Source organism: Semicossyphus pulcher, unplaced genomic scaffold (assembly GCF_022749685.1).
Source record: "Semicossyphus pulcher isolate SPU_LCO1_2020_fin unplaced genomic scaffold, fSemPul1.0.p SCAF_16, whole genome shotgun sequence".
Lineage (NCBI taxonomy): Eukaryota > Metazoa > Chordata > Actinopteri > Labriformes > Labridae > Semicossyphus > Semicossyphus pulcher.
In genome coordinates this window covers 4099392-4114880 of record NW_027211670.1, presented here as the reverse complement: position 1 = coordinate 4114880, position 15489 = coordinate 4099392, and the positions used below count along the sequence as shown (strand labels likewise).

General features: G+C 39.8%; 2 protein-coding genes across 2 annotated transcripts; one reads left to right on the top strand and one right to left on the bottom strand.

Annotated features, from left to right (window-relative positions):
* Positions 1-593: 593 nt before the first annotated feature.
* Positions 594-6858, top strand: wbp2 (WW domain binding protein 2). The gene is made up of 8 exons (XM_069664745.1): positions 594-809; positions 1879-1987; positions 2174-2309; positions 2450-2542; positions 2939-3088; positions 3222-3344; positions 4535-4611; positions 5496-6858. The coding sequence occupies exons 1-8, from the start codon at positions 751-753 to the stop codon at positions 5541-5543; spliced, it is 795 nt and encodes a 264-aa protein (XP_069520846.1). The 5' UTR covers positions 594-750; the 3' UTR covers positions 5544-6858.
* On the bottom strand, positions 6770-15103 carry trim65 (tripartite motif containing 65). The gene is made up of 8 exons (XM_069664744.1): positions 15082-15103; positions 14195-14646; positions 13933-14028; positions 12585-12815; positions 10950-11118; positions 10749-10838; positions 10315-10532; positions 6770-9782 (listed from the first exon to the last, which is right to left on the bottom strand). The coding sequence occupies exons 2-8, from the start codon at positions 14621-14623 to the stop codon at positions 9474-9476; spliced, it is 1542 nt and encodes a 513-aa protein (XP_069520845.1). The 5' UTR covers positions 14624-14646; positions 15082-15103; the 3' UTR covers positions 6770-9473.
* Positions 15104-15489: the final 386 nt, after the last annotated feature.

Below are 15489 nucleotides of genomic sequence, written 5' to 3'. Positions count from 1 at the left end.
GTGCTGTAAATCATCTGGATCCAGATCCTCTGCCCCTTGAACAGATTGGATTCCACACTGTATAAATGCATTGCAGTTATAGTCTACTATATTGCAGATGCACTGACAAACGCATACATTATAGAACTGTATGGTAGATTATTTTCTTTTTTAATAACAGCATGTAGGGCACATAAACATTTAACATACTAGAAATACAAATAAAATAGACATATATACTTTCAAAAAATAGATCCCATGAGCAAATTCACAACATAAAAACGCATCTTCTGTAAAAGTTATCCAATTGTGCTGCTATAGTCAGTTAATTCTTGGCAAAAAATGTCCAGAGTCATGCAAGGCTCAGTCCAATACTGGTGTAATCGGTGTAGAACCCTCTAGAAACTTCACTCACTAGTAATAACTATACACTATTATTTCCAAGAGGCTCATAATTATAACGAAGGACATTTCATACCGACATAATTATTTTAATATTCATATAATGGTCACTTTTCCTTTAACAAAAACCTGAAAATCTCCTTTTTACAGTAAACACATCATTTTTTATACCATGTGACGTCACTTTATGGGCGTTTCACACATATGGCGGCGGAAGGGCAGGTGCACTAGCAAACCCAGAAGCATTTTCACAACAACCGTTATCAACGCAGAGGAAACGGCTACCAAGGCTACAAAAAGGCCTGCGTTTACGTTTTCTAATAAAGGAACAGCCTTTTTTGTTCTCGGACAGTCTGGAGGCCCGTCGACATGACTCTGAACCAGAACAACTCGGAGTCCGGCGGAGTAATCATCAACAACAGTGAAAGGTAACGGTAGCGGGGATGCAACGGGCTAGCTAGCAGTGACCGTTAACCAGACTGACAACTGTGACTGCTCTCATATGACATGAGGACAACATTTCTTATTGACAAACCAGCTAACGTTACCCAATGCTAACTTCATTGGAATAACAACTTCTAGCGTCTGTTAGCCTATTTCTTTTTATTGAAAATAATGCATGTCGTGTCAACGGTGGAGCATTTTCTAAGCTATGCTTGTTTTATTTAACAAAATGGTGTATTTCTAAGAAGCTGAATGAAAGAATAATTCTAGCCAATCTTAAACGACACCAGATATACTCATAAATGCCAAACGGCAGGCCAGTCAGGCCACGTTCATTGTAATAATGTTTTTTTTTTTTTAAGCAATAGTCGCTTTGAATGATCCGGAACCGGGTTTTGGATTCGTTGCCCGACATGGCCTACAACCTGTTATATCATCACTGCAGTCAACCATAGCGGGCTTCACTTGTCATTACACAAATGTTTACTTCAGACACACTTGTGTATATTAATTTAATCGTACTGTACCAGTGTCTGAGGACTATGGTAGTACTGTATTGCTTGCTGTCCTCACCAGCTACACTCTGGCCCACTCTCTATTAAAGGTTTCTTGTATTTTGTTATTCACATTAGGACCAAGTCAACACAGTTATCATTAATTAGAATCAATGGTTAATTCTTTTAGAATATACGGGAGTAAAATGTTAAGCCCATGACAGCTCATCCAGAGCCAAAAGTAAGCCCTGTCAATAGATGGCATGTAAGCCTAATCCATTTACCATAGTACCATTTACTGAAAGTAACTGATGAGCCATGTTTAGTAACTGGACAGTTACACAATGACCCAATGATCTAATTTTTAAGCTCCTAAATCCATGATTATGAAACAAGGGTTTGAGTCATATTGTCAATCAAACAAAACTTTATATAAATTATTTTGATGTTTGTTATTTTGTAAATAAAATGTAATACAAATGTGACATATCACGAAATTGTTATTTCTTTTAGATCAACTAAGTGTGATCTCTTGTCTCTCTTGTATTTCTGTCACCAGTGTGTTGATGAACTACGATAACGTGGAGCTGGTTTTCTGTGATGCAGAACGTCTGCCAGAAGCCTTCAGAAAGAGCAAGAAGGGCAGCATCTACCTAACTCCATACAGGGTGAGAGACAAGACCCAGGTGTCTTTTTTGTAATATAGCCACAGCCTCATGCTGACTAAATGCGGTTACTATTGACAACAAGTACACAACATCCTCTTGGCAGAACTGTAGTCAGTATCAGGTTAAGAGTTCCCCAAGACTTTTGAGGTAGCTGTGATAATGTGATTTGCTGTTGTTTTCTCCCAGGTGATCTTTGTGGCTAAAGGGAGAGATGCACTACAGTCCTTTATGATGCCCTTCTACCTCATGAAAGGCTGTGAGGTCAAGCAACCTGTGTTAGGAGCAAATTACATCAAAGGCACTGTAGGCGCAGAGCCTGGAGGTAGGCATCTGTATGTGTGTGCGCAGGTTCATGTGCGTCATAGGTTATACTGTTGCTTAATCATACATTATTTTGTGTCTGTTAGTTTTTTCAGCACACAGTAACAACTTGCATTCCTCCTTGTGTTATATCTCCTGCAGGTGGCTGGGAGGGCAGTGCTACATTCAAACTTGTCTTTGCTGCAGGAGGAGCTATAGAGTTTGGCCAGTACATGCTGCAGGTCGCAGCTCAAGGTATGTATGGGAAGCCCCTTCAGCAATGAATCTGTTACGCTTATAGCCATTACAGATATCAGCATTTCATTGTGATTTCACTGATATGTCGGCTTGGAATTTAGTTTAACTTATTCCCAGTTTCTTTTATTTATCTGTTCGTTATAAAGATTAGATATCAAAAATGATTATCCACTTGACAAAAATATTGACTGCCAATATCTTAAATGACGTACCCATCCACATTTGAAATTGGATTAAGGGCTACATTTCCCAAAGGGTGTGTGGTTATGGAAATGCATTTGTGCAAAGCTGAAATGGGAAATTACATTTCCACTGTTCACAATCCTTTTGGCTGACTGTCCTCTCTATTACTTCTCCTATGTCTTCCTTCTCCTCCTGCCTTGTGTCTTACAGCATCAAGAGGTCAACCAGTGACTTCAGGGTTTGGTGGATGCCCCTACATGGCCAATGGGGCCTACGCTTACCCTCCTCCCCCTCCTGCTAATGGGATGTACCCTGCTGGACCTCCACCCGGCTACTCTTACCCCAACCCTCCTCCAGCAGGTAAGGCCTTTAATAATTGTCACGCTTTTCATTTGCACCTTAGTTTCCTAAATCTCCTTAGGGTCTTGTGAAAGTGTTGCAAGTGTGCATCGCAGCTGGGTGAACCTGTAAACTCTCTGCTCATGTTGTCCAGGTGGATTCTACCCCAACCCTCCAGCGTTTGATGCCTCCGCTGGCTACATACCTCCACCTCCTTATTCGGCTCCTCTGGGCCAGCAGCCCCCACATGATCCAGACCTTCCTTCCTCAGCAGCAGGTTGGTCGCTCTAGGAAAACGGCGAGAAGGATAGCTTCACTGCAGGTTTAAATAAAAATCTAAAGAAAGAGATCTGAATTCCTTTAAGATGCTTACATTAGGTACAGAATAACCTTTGGCTAGTTAATCCATATTTGTTTTAAAAGTGTCAAAAGATCTCATTGTATATAATGAATAGTATTGCCTTTAACTGATGCGCGCTTTATTAAAGTCCCTTTCAAGAGACTGCTTTTAGGGCAATAATTGATTTTCATCATTCCTCATATTTCACTGATATCACATCATCACGAGAGACAAACTTACTTGCAAAGATCGATGTATTTAAACATAACAACGTGCCTTTTAAAAGATGGTCCGTAACCACGTGAGTGTGTGAGAGGACATGCGAGAACACGCAAGACAGTTTTTAGCTACATTTCGGTTATATATTTAGAATATTGGTTGACAGCCCTAATGCTGATATGATAAAACCATGTCAAAATGTTTTCCAAATTGATGATCACAATACCTTAAGCCCAACGTAATCTCTTAAAACAGTCCAAACCCAAAGCAGTTAAGCTTTCAAATCAGGTACGACTAGAAAAATAGTTTATTGACTGTAACTAGGAACGTAAATGATTTTCTGTCTGTTGATGGATAATAGATTTAACCAACTTTTTAACCGTAATCAGGATATTGTTTTCATAAAAGTCTGATGATTTAATGAGGCAAATTGTTATCATGTAACTAACATATAGCATGTCACTGGAACACGGTTATTGTGGTAGCAATGAACATCAATGTGATGATTTATATACTGTTTATTAGTATTTTTTTTAACTTAATTCTCGTCAATATTTGAAAAACATTGTTATAAATAGATGGTGAAACTATTTCTTGAACATCTCATGGTTTAAATCAGTGGATGTAACAAACTCATTTACTCTGAGGATGACTAGGGATTTGGTGTACCACAGAAAAAGCTTGTCAGTGGACCTTGAGCTTTTTTTTTAGGACAACTTCTTAATTATATTGCCAAAATTCTGTCATATTACATTGCCTCACCAAAAAATAAATCAGGTAATTTCCTCTTCCCCTCATCGTCACACCACCCTTAGTTTTGATTAGCTTCAGTATTTTCATACTGTATATCCCAGGGATTACCATTTAGACCGTGTTTAATTAATGTCCCCCTCCCCTCTCTTTCCCAGCGGAGGCCAAAGCAGCCGAGGCAGCAGCGAGCGCCAGCTGTGTCACACTGCCTCCTACACATGTGTACCTGCCACAGGTGAGCTGCATTCCATCACTCGGCTACACATCTTAAGTTAAACTTACTTATCAGTATTTATTTTTTTAATTGACAAATTGTTTTTTATCAATTGGGAAAATAATTTGCATATTACTTAAAAGAACACCATCACAAAAAAAACATATGCAAAGCAAACTTACTCTGCTGAGATGCAAATATTATTTTATGTGCTTGTAGATAGACTTTCTCCTTTTTTCTTGGCAGTAGGACAGGGTCAGCTAATTCAATCAGCCAACGTCACACATAGAACTACTATGAAAACAACCAATGGTGGAGCACCTTATTGTTAATTGTCACATGGCACGTCCTCTTTGATAAAGACCATAAAAACTGGACTCTAACAGAAGGACTTCAGACTAGGGCTGGGCATTCGTGCTTGGTAACTCTTTATAGACATCACTAATTGTTTCACGTATAGAGTTCTTGCATTTTTAATTTGCCCTGTTTTAAAGTTTACATGTTTGAGCTGAAGGAAATCTAGATCTAGATCTATCTATCTATCTATCTATCTATCTATCTATCTATCTGTACTGCTCCATAGCAGCTGATGACCTTCACACTGTAAATAACATAGCTGCTCACCTTTGAGCAAAAGCTGAGGAGTTAAACAATTGTGAGAAACTTAGTGCATGTGTCCATGACAACACCAATAATATATATTTGGCAAACCAGGGCTTACTTCGTGCAAGTACTTGAGTCCTTTGTTGTACTATAATGTTAGTGCTGAAATATAAAAATACCTCAAAAGAGCCGCTCTTCAGTGTCTTCACAAATGCAGGGCTTCTTCATATCAACAGGACATGCTCAGATTGGATTATTGTACAGTACAGTTATCTTCAACCACGACTGTCTTCTCTCCATAGGACAAGCCTCCTCCCTACTCTCCTCCAGAAGACAAGAAGAACCAGTAGACCTGCTCGATCTCACCCTCATTCCGCTCTGTCTCCTGTGTCCCTTTCCTACTGCATCACATCATTTTTCATTTCTTTAACAGATTCCCTTTTTTTTCTTGTTCCTGGACTCCTTACAACTCCTTTTTCCTCATTCCACTGCTTTTTAATTCCTTCTACTGATTCTTATATTGTAATCAGCATCATTCTCTACATAAGAACCTATACTTGATTGAAGCTAGAAATATTGGTAGCGATCTTTGAGAGAAACCAGAAAATTGTTCAGGCCAAGATTGTCAGGATTTTGGGGCTTTTCCCAATGAGGATGACAAAAATGTTGTAACCTGACCAGTTATTTTAGCATTCATGGCAGTGCAAGTGTCCAAAGAATCATACGACCACACTAAACTTAAGATTCAGCTATATTGTGAAGCTCACTTATAATTTTCTATTACTGTCTAATAAACTAGGCTGAATCAGATGATGCTAATTACTTTGCTAATCCATTCCGAGGCGTGCTGAATGCAGTGTTTTATTTTTCTATAATTTGTATGTACAGGCTTTTAATATGTAGACTTTTAAAAATTAGATATTTTCTCAAGAACACTAACCTAGAGCAAAAACTAGCTTTTGTAAAGGGAGTGGACTGCGGGGAGGCTGTGTCTGCTTCAACATGTTTTAATGGATGAGAAGACCACAAAGATTAGAGCAGCCAAGGCAGTGAATCCCTGATCCTGGATTAGAGCAGAGAGTGAGGGTGACCACTGGAGGGACGGACAGCCAGGGGGATTATCTTTGTAACACACAAGAGCAAGGTAGTCCACAATGATGTCACTTCCTGTTTTGTCATTCCTCTGAACATTCGAGAAAACACATGGTCAGACTCACCGCCAACCTATTATCATTCTTCTAGTGTTTATTTTAAAAATTAAAATGAACAAAACCCTGAGAGGATGTTTCAGTTTTTCTACTTTCCGTGGTTTCGTAACGCTCCAGTTTGAGGTCAATCTTTAAATCTGATCTGATCAGCTCAGTAACTGAGCCTCTACTCTTCCTTCCTCTGTGACTATTCTGTATACCGTACCTGTGGCACATCTGTGGCTGATTCTTTGCACTTTCAGAATGCTATGCATCAGGCTCTTCTTTGCTCTGTCATGGCTGTGTGTACATTAATAATAATAATAATAATGATGATAATAAAGTTCTGTATTTATTTCAAAGTAATTTATTGAATAATTCATGTAAAATGGCTCAAGTAAGTAAAACAAAGCATGATCTCAACTAATGCTTGTATGCATTGGATTGGATTTATTAAATGGATCTTGATTCATGTGAAACAGAACTGTCTGTCTTTATTTCTACACCATAGACTGTATATAAGAAGTGGATGTAGCTTCGCTTCAGTTAGATTTTTTATTCTATAAAGTATGGTCCTACTTCGACTAAAATACATGATAAACCAGGGGATGCTTTAGGACTTGGCTGCCTATGATTGACAAGACGCTAACACTGGACCTCTCAGTCAGGATAGAGCCGCATCAATGCATGTCCAGACTCCTGGAAAACAAAACGGGGAAGGCAAAATTGTATTGCTTCATAAGGCAGTTCTCAAAGCAGTGGGTGATGTTCTGATGGCTTCGTCCACTTTTTATATAAGGGCTAAGGGCTATAATGTTCTAAACTGACCATTGCTATATCACAACATTGATGGGTTATCCACTTAGAACACAGCATAGTGCATTAGCATACTTAACATAAACCTTTTCCAGAGTCAGTGGGAAAAATTATGTTTTTTGTCTGCAGATGTGTTTTTCCCTTCTCAGAGTCAGTAGTTCTCATCTGTGCTTCCAAACAACTTGTGCAAATCCACAGCAGTTTCCCAAAGAGTGACGTACTGAGCCTCCAGCTCCTTACGCTGTGAAGGTCACGACCATGCCTTTTAAGTGCTCACGATAAAAAAAGGCCAAAAGCCCATTAAAAACATTTGTAGTGTACAGCAGATTCCTTCACAACTCTGTCAGCATCACAGGTTGTAGAATGTACAGGAAAGGTGTTTGTGCCTTTTTGCTAACATACAGAATGATAACAAAAATGGCATTACACTGTCACTTTTGTATTCTCAGTAGTAATAAACAGCCCACAACTGTTCATAGTACAACAGAGGGGTTGTACCTTTTACAGGACAATGTCACATAAAGTAATCATGTTCAGCATACTGCGCAGTGTCCTATACACACACAAAACTCCAGTATTTATGTGGATTAAATTACAGAGATGAAAACTTGTTTAGGGAGAAAAGAAACTGAAAAGAAAGTATGACTAGGAGAAGTGCCAGATCTTCAGACCGCTTGGGCAATTAATTACTCAACAGAAAACTTCCCATTGCATTGCAATAGTGTCATTTTCTCTTTCTTTTACTTGTTGTGCTACAATGACCTCTTAAATGTGTACAGATACTTTGTATGGCACAGGTAGGGTTAATCTACTTCAACCTCAACATTAAAGAAATGAAACTGGATAAAAGGCTCCCATGAGGAAACAAGCCTACTGGCATTCTTGACAAGAGATAAAAGATTGATGTGTATTTCTGCACAGAAATACAGGTTAGCTTAGCTGACAGGGAATAAAGACTGGACTCCGTCTAAAGGCAATAAAAGTCACCACCCAGCACCTCTAAAACTCATTTATTAAATCATTATATTCTGTTTGTGTAGTACCGTGAGTGTGAAATCCCAAAGAGTGAAAATGTCAGACTATGGTTTTATAGGGGGTTATGTGCTGGGCGCAGTGACTTCCTGAAGTCTCCTCTTGTTGCTACTGGTTGCCAGGTAACAAAATATATGTTAATTAATTCACCTTAGCAGTGATGGTAAGTTACCTTTGAGCAGAGCCAGGCAAGCTGTTGTGCATATTTTCAGTATTTATGTCAAACTACTATAGTTCTTTTTACCACAATGAGTGGAATCAACTTCTCCTCTAAATAAAAGAAAAAAAAAAACCTTTCAGAGAAAGTGAAATCTACTCTGGCACACTTTCACCAGCGTAACAGCATGTGCCACACACAGACATGACTTTCTAAAGCACCTCAGGAGGATGATGCAAGTTAACCTTATCAGTAACAACCCAGTACTTCCCTATCACTGTGGAAACTGATAATACTGAACTCATCTGCTCCTCAGAATCTCTCTGGTTTTTAACTAATCAAACCCTGACCTCAGCATGTGTGTGGTAATGTAATGTATTTTATAAGCCATTTGCCTGAAAGCCCACCTGTAATTGCTCATTGCCTTGCAAGAACACAAGGACTCTCAATTTTGTAGAGCAAAAATAAAAGTACAATAATCTGACATACTGAGTTGAAGCGATCAGCGGTCATGTCCTACCTGAAAGCAGACATGATCGATGTAAAATCTATCGTTATTTCATAAATACTTTGAAGAAAAGAACAAACCAAACAAAATAAAGTAGTTTTCCTCCCGAGCTGATAAAATTGTTTAGTCTTTAAAATGTAAAAAAAAAGAGGGGGAAATTGCTTCTTTTGTCCAACTTACAGTTGGAAATTCATAATCTCCTGTCATAAATGACATAGAAATATTAAAATAACAATCTGGACACAGCAAATATTATCAAAATAATTGGCAATTTTTTTGATTGCTGTTATGCATTGTCTTTAAGCAAGAACCATAAGGGCCTTAAGGACCAGAGATTGTGACCATTGCTATTTTGTCATGTGGTTAGTGAATAAGCTGAAGACGGGTGGCTTGTTTTGGGGAAGACAGCCCTCCACAGTCTTTTCTTTTACAGGAAGGCAGTCATAGCAAAGAGGGGGAAACGATTTCAAAAAGTCCTAAAAGGTTAAGGGGGAACCTCTAGGTTGAGTCTTCTAGTGTCCGTGTGTGATAGTGCTTCTTATTACTGAGCTCCCTCCTTCCCTTCTCTTTTTAAGTCAGCTCATGTGGAGCACAGGGTGATGCTGACACCCTCTCCTATCCAGCAGGCAGGGAACAGCTCCTGGGTGAAGGCACAGTGGAAGGCGTGAAGCCTGGTCTGCCCATCGCCGTAGTACGTAAGCGTGCCCGCCTCATAGTCAAGCAGCATGCCGATGCGGCTGTGCTGGGAGTGGCTGGACAGAATCTCTCGTCGGCCATTGTGCCAGGCGCTGAGCTGATGCTCGTCCAGCTGCAGGCTCCAGGAGAGTTCATTCATACCCACCATGCACCTCTTGCCCTTCTCCTTCCTGGGGATGGTCTCATAGGTTACCTGATGAGAGGCGGGATAGAGGATGTGGGTGAATTTTGTGAAGCACAATGGTAACAGAGAGTCTCTGTTGTGCTGGATGCAGACAACATATCAACAGGGTCATTTGTTGCATTTTAGCCTGTGTGTAATGGGATTTACCTCAAAGCACTCCTAAGCCTCTGTAAATTCTCACAGAGATGCTATTGTAGCTGTATTTATAGTTCTTAATAGATTTCATAGGTGATAAAGTTTTAAAGTTGGTCAAACCCTGCCCCCTCCATTCTTCCTTACAATTTGCCAATCACATGCATGCTTGCAGCCTGTTACATTGCCTATAGAAAAGGGGCAGCAAACTTTTATGTTTGTAGGAATTTTCCTATTTAAGAAAATTTTCATTTTAAGAATTGATGACACTTATTGTTGCAGTTTCTTTCAGACATTGTGTAATTAAAAAAAAAAAATCATATCTTGACACTTGTTCAAATTGACTTGGCTATTTTCCTGATTATGGGAACTCTAAACAAGCACTCTCACAAAGACACGCATAGTTTACCCCGAGGTAAGCCCAAGGCTTGGACACCTCCAGCTCCCAGTAGTGCTGTCCATGGGTAAAGCCCTGAAAGCACAGCACCTGCCAGGTGTGATCGAAACGGGCTGCATTGACTGGGACGGGGCGTGGTCCGGAGGTCAGGTGCTCCGCCCTCCGGTTCTCCAGGGACAGAAACAGGTGCCCATTGGCTGTGCGAGGGTCGAAGGTCAATGCACATCGGTCTATTCAGGAAGAAAGGGATCAGAGGGATTGAAGCAGGAGTAGATATCTACACTGTTATCTTTAACTTGTTTTTCATTGCTCATTATTAATGTCATCCAAGCCCTGACACTTATTGCCCTTCTGCAGGTTTGCAAACTATTTATAACATGAAGAAGAGGAGAATCAGATGTATACTTGGAACAAATACGGAGTCGAAAATGTTCGATAGGACTTACAAGCATTGAGGCCCTCTTTACCACCAGGGTGGCATGGAGCAGCTGGACTTGGAACCACAGCAAGAACTGGCCTCTTATCCTGAGGTGAACCTGCAGACCAGCACACACTTGAGAATGCATAGCTAAGACTAAGAAATAGTTGATGTTGCATCTTCAGCATATAAGGGTAAAGATGGAAAATAATATCAAAAGAAAAATTACCGTCTTTGTCATGACCCACGGTGGTGCTCACAGCTTTCTCCAGGTCCTCAGACACCAGCTTGGAAACTCGGGACAGGACTTCTGTGATGCCGTTCAATCGCTCTGGAAGGTTTGGCGTCACATCCTTGGTAATATCCACGAAACGGGGAACTTCTATAAGCATTGATTCCTGTGAAGAGATTTACATTTTAAAGAAGGGCCTGATGATGTGGCGGTTGATTATTCTTAAATGTGCTGAATTACAGTATGTTAGATGCACACAGTTTCATGTTGGGTTGATAATTGGTATATGTTATATTGTTATACATACTGACACAGTGAATAAAGGGTGTTGCAATCATTGCATGTGTCTGCCAGTGATGCAAAATTCCAAATTTCAAAAAAGATTTCCAAAATTCATTTGGCAGTACAAAAAGAAATGTGCTTTTTATTTGTTTTAACGTTTCTTTGTATGAGACTCTACAGTGTGTAACACTGTATATGCATGTAATTCTGTTACATAGCACAGGGTGGAGCCTTGATTTAGGTTGTGCATAAAGCCAAGCTCCAGGTGATTGCAGCCAGGTGTAAATTCTAACTGTTTTTCACTGTGTAAGTGTGTGAGTGAGAGTGTCAGCGTGGTATTATTTTGAATTGAAACAGTGAATAAACTGATCACCATACCCTAATTGACGATGCACTGGACATTGGTGCATTACTTTACCCAGAACACTAAACTTGTTTCCATGTTAACCCCTTCAGTGGCTTATTTAGAACAATTCAGTATGTTGGAATAATTCAGTACAGAAGTGATGATGCATAATAATGTTTTCAAAGTTTCAGTGATTTTCTTAATTTTAGGAGTGCTTTGCAAAGCTGAAGGAAGAATTTATGCTCAGAGTGTTGTGTCATTCAGCAGTCTGAAGTTTATTCTGCTTTTGCTGCCACCAAGCCGTAAAATATTCACCTCACTGAATGCGACAGTATATTACTACTGTTCGGTGAGGTCAGATGTGAAAGACATGCAGCATGCACAATGCTGCTTTTTTTAACCATCTCTTTGTTCATAGGCACCTACTGCATGAGACAGATCCATCATTTTTACAGACGTCTGACTGTTTGTTCCCTTTTCAGTTTGGTATTCTGCCAAAACAGCTTGTGAACAGCTCTTTGAACACGTTTGCACTGTAACTCTTTTGCATTACAAAATACATACATAATTTGTGACCTTCGGAGGAACTTTTTTCATTTTAAGAAAAAAACAATTTACCTTTAGATTTGGCTGGTTTGAATATACCAGGTAAACAAAGATGAACACAGTCATTCTTTAACTGCTGCTTGGTCAACATAACCTCAAAATGTGTTAACCATATAAATGATGTCATGCAGTGAGATTGTATTTGTGGGATGTTCATGTAAATATGAAGTTCCCCAATTACGATCAGAGGACCAAATTGCTTGTATCTGAACATTCTCATGGCAGGAGGGTGACAAGGGGAGAAAACATGAAACCTACAGTGAGACTCGGCCAATGATTACATTAAGATAGCTCTAAGCTCAGTGCAGCGGTGACTTTTTCTCTGCTTTTAAAAAAACCTTGCAGTGCAATTTCTCTTTATATAAGCCAAATGAATGCCAGTGTAGAGGGGTACAAACCTTGATGAGTTCAGTGTCAGCGAGACTCCGTACAGCTGCTATCTGTCCCTGACTCTCTCGGAGGATCTGGGAGCGCCCCTCTAGTTCAGCCAGCCGAGCCTCTGCCTCTGTGATTGCAGCTTCTCTCTGCTCCTCAACGAAGAGCTCTGTAGCCTCCTGCTTCTCCGCCAGGATTTTTATTAGGCTGGAGAACTTGACATTGACCCAGGCAGAAGTCTGCTGAAGAGTGACCTGTTGATGGCAAATGTCATTTAAACAACACATGGTTGATTGTGTCCAATGACAATTATTTCTTCCTGGTCTTTTTATTTATCCACAATATCATCAAGTGTTTTCTGAGGCGAAGCTTTGACAGTTAGGACAAAACTATTTCCTTAAAATGCATTAGAAGTTGATCTGCCGCAATCAGTGGATCAAAAGGAAATTAACTGCCTACTATTTTAAAATGTTGTTTATTTTGGTCATTTTGTTCCAGCTTCTTTAATAAATGAAAGGATTTGCTGCTTTACTTTTTCCTTTGTTAGTCAATAGGTGTTGGTTGGACAAAGACGCATTTTAAAAATATCACTTTGGGAGTTTTACACTCTTAACGATTAATTGTGAAAATAATCAGCGGCTGTGGCTCAATGCAAGAGTGCGTTGTCTCTCAAGTGAAAGGCAGTTTGATCCCTGACTTATTCAGTCTACATGTTGAATTGTCTTTGGGCAATACACTGAACCCCAAACTGTTCCAGAAGGCATAGCCTTTGATGTGCGAATGTGCATTAGATCCTGATGAGCAGTTTGGAAATTTGCATAAGAGCCTCTGCCATCAGTGTGTGAAAAGATGAATCTGACATGTAGTGTAAAAAGCGCTGTGAGTGGTCTGACGACTAGAAAAGACCATGAGTGCAGTCCATTTACCATTTACCATAATTAGATCATGAAAACAGCAGCCCTAGGTACAAGTCTTGTGGGTGTGCAAAGAGAATAATTAATTGCCTGTTAAATTGCGTTTAACTGTCGTTCAGTTTTAAACATAGTATGATATGAATTAATTTGAAACTTGTTTAAAGTCTTTCAAACATTGCAAAGAAGAGTGAAACAAGAAATGATTCAGTTTGAATATTATTATTATTATCACATCTGTTCCGACTCCTAAACCATGCATTTGCTTTCTCTATAGTCCTCTTCCTCTCTTTGACAGACAGCTGCAAAACTGTCATGGCTGCAATGTCATCTTTGGGCGTCTAGTGAGAGCGCATCCACTTAAAGTGCTTTGTCCGGAGGGAATACATTGCAGCATTACAGCCTGTTTTAAGGCTTAAGGCTACTTTTCCCATAAGATAGGGGAAGTGTTGGGAACTACCTTGGCTTGATCGATATTCTCAGCCAGGTCCTTGATGCTCTTTTCCGTATCCTCAATGAGTTTCCCCACCTCCTTATTCTTCCTTTCCAGCAGCATCTGTAAAGAAAACATCAAACTGATTATTGGCCTTACCAAGTCACAAATAATATATAATCATGTGTGTTACTGTGTTATCAGAGTAACATAGACAGAGTAATTAATGGGCTGAAAACCAATGTTAAACTCCCAGCTAAGACACTTTGGTGGCCCTGTGTTGTTATACCTCTTGATATTCCCTTTCCACCTCCAACAAGACCTTCTCATGGTTCAGGCATTCAGAGATGCCACACTCACAACACACAGACATTCTGTCCTGTCTGCAGTAATAAACAAGAGGCTTTTTATGGCGATCACACAGCAGCATGGCTCTGGCCCCTTCGCTTCCCCTCATGAGCACGTCTCTGCTGGAGGGCCCGGTGCTGTTTGCAGCCTCAGTCAGGACTGACAGGGACACATTTCGCTTGAGGATGGGCCTTGTGGAGAACTTCTCATTGCAGATGGGGCACTGAGGTCCAATGTCAGACTTGCTCTTGGTGTCCCAGTGAATTGTGATGCATGTTTGACAGAAGGTATGACCACAGGGGATGGTTACTGGGATTCGGAAACGTTCCAGGCATATGACACAGACCAGGTTTGAATTCTGAGACTCCATCTCTGAAGAAGAAGTAGACTCCTCTATAAAAAGAAAAACGAGAAGAAAAATGGTTGGCCATGATGACGGAATTAAAACATATGAGTATATCATATGCTTACCACACAATAGCAGTAATGTAACTTGAGTGCCTTAGTGCTCTGTATTTAATGCTAAGACCAGCAAAATATATTTTTTAAGTGCCAGTTATCAGACCGTGCTACAACAATGAGCAGCAATACACGGCTCAGTTAAAATTATAACATTGGGTACCATACATTAACCCATTCAAGTTGATAGAAAAAGCTAAAGCTAGCTAACGTTAGCCAAGGATCAAGTCAGTTCACGTTAGCTATTACTGGTGGGACAAATATTTGGCAGAACATTAAAATAAGCTGGTGATTTAACTGTAAATTGGCACATGCGTTTATACTCACTGCCTTGATACAATGTAATGAAGACACAATATTAATTCTTACCACTTCAACAGATACATTCGTGCACAGCATCAGTGGGAACACTGAACAGCGTCAGTTGAAGCGTCACTGATGACGACAGACGCAAATGTTGCCTTCGCGTGCTGACAGGAAAATAGACAAACGCAGATAAACTGTAGTTGTAAAGTGTTTCAGTCAACATGTAACATTCATATATTCGACGTTTGCAGACTCTGATATACTACATTGTAACATTACAACTAATCCACTTGGTTTAACTAAAGATTATTAACATAACCAAAATTATGATGGTGAATGTGAAATTATTAAGATAAAAAAACACAACCATTTTTTAACTTATTGGTTTTTAAAATATGTTTTTTTCGTGGATATCTGCTAGAAATGATCCATTATTTAACCTGAACTGGACATTAGAAGAATGAGCACGTA

What these genes read in the sequence shown, in the direction of transcription:
- trim65 (XM_069664744.1), bottom strand. Translation starts at nt 14,623, where the DNA reads ATGGAGTCTCAGAATTCAAACCTGGTCTGTGTCATATGCCTGGAACGT. An exon ending in AGAATATCGATCAAGCCAAG is followed by an intron (nt 12,816 to 13,932) that starts GTAGTTCCCAAC and finishes TGCCATCAACAG; the next exon opens with GTCACTCTTCAGCAGACTTC. An exon ending in CTGACACTGAACTCATCAAG is followed by an intron (nt 11,119 to 12,584) that starts GTTTGTACCCCT and finishes ATCTCTTCACAG; the next exon opens with GAATCAATGCTTATAGAAGT.
- wbp2 (XM_069664745.1), top strand. Translation starts at nt 751, where the DNA reads ATGACTCTGAACCAGAACAACTCGGAGTCCGGCGGAGTAATCATCAAC. An exon ending in CCCCAACCCTCCTCCAGCAG is followed by an intron (nt 3,089 to 3,221) that starts GTAAGGCCTTTA and finishes CATGTTGTCCAG; the next exon opens with GTGGATTCTACCCCAACCCT. An exon ending in CCTTCCTTCCTCAGCAGCAG is followed by an intron (nt 3,345 to 4,534) that starts GTTGGTCGCTCT and finishes TCTCTTTCCCAG; the next exon opens with CGGAGGCCAAAGCAGCCGAG.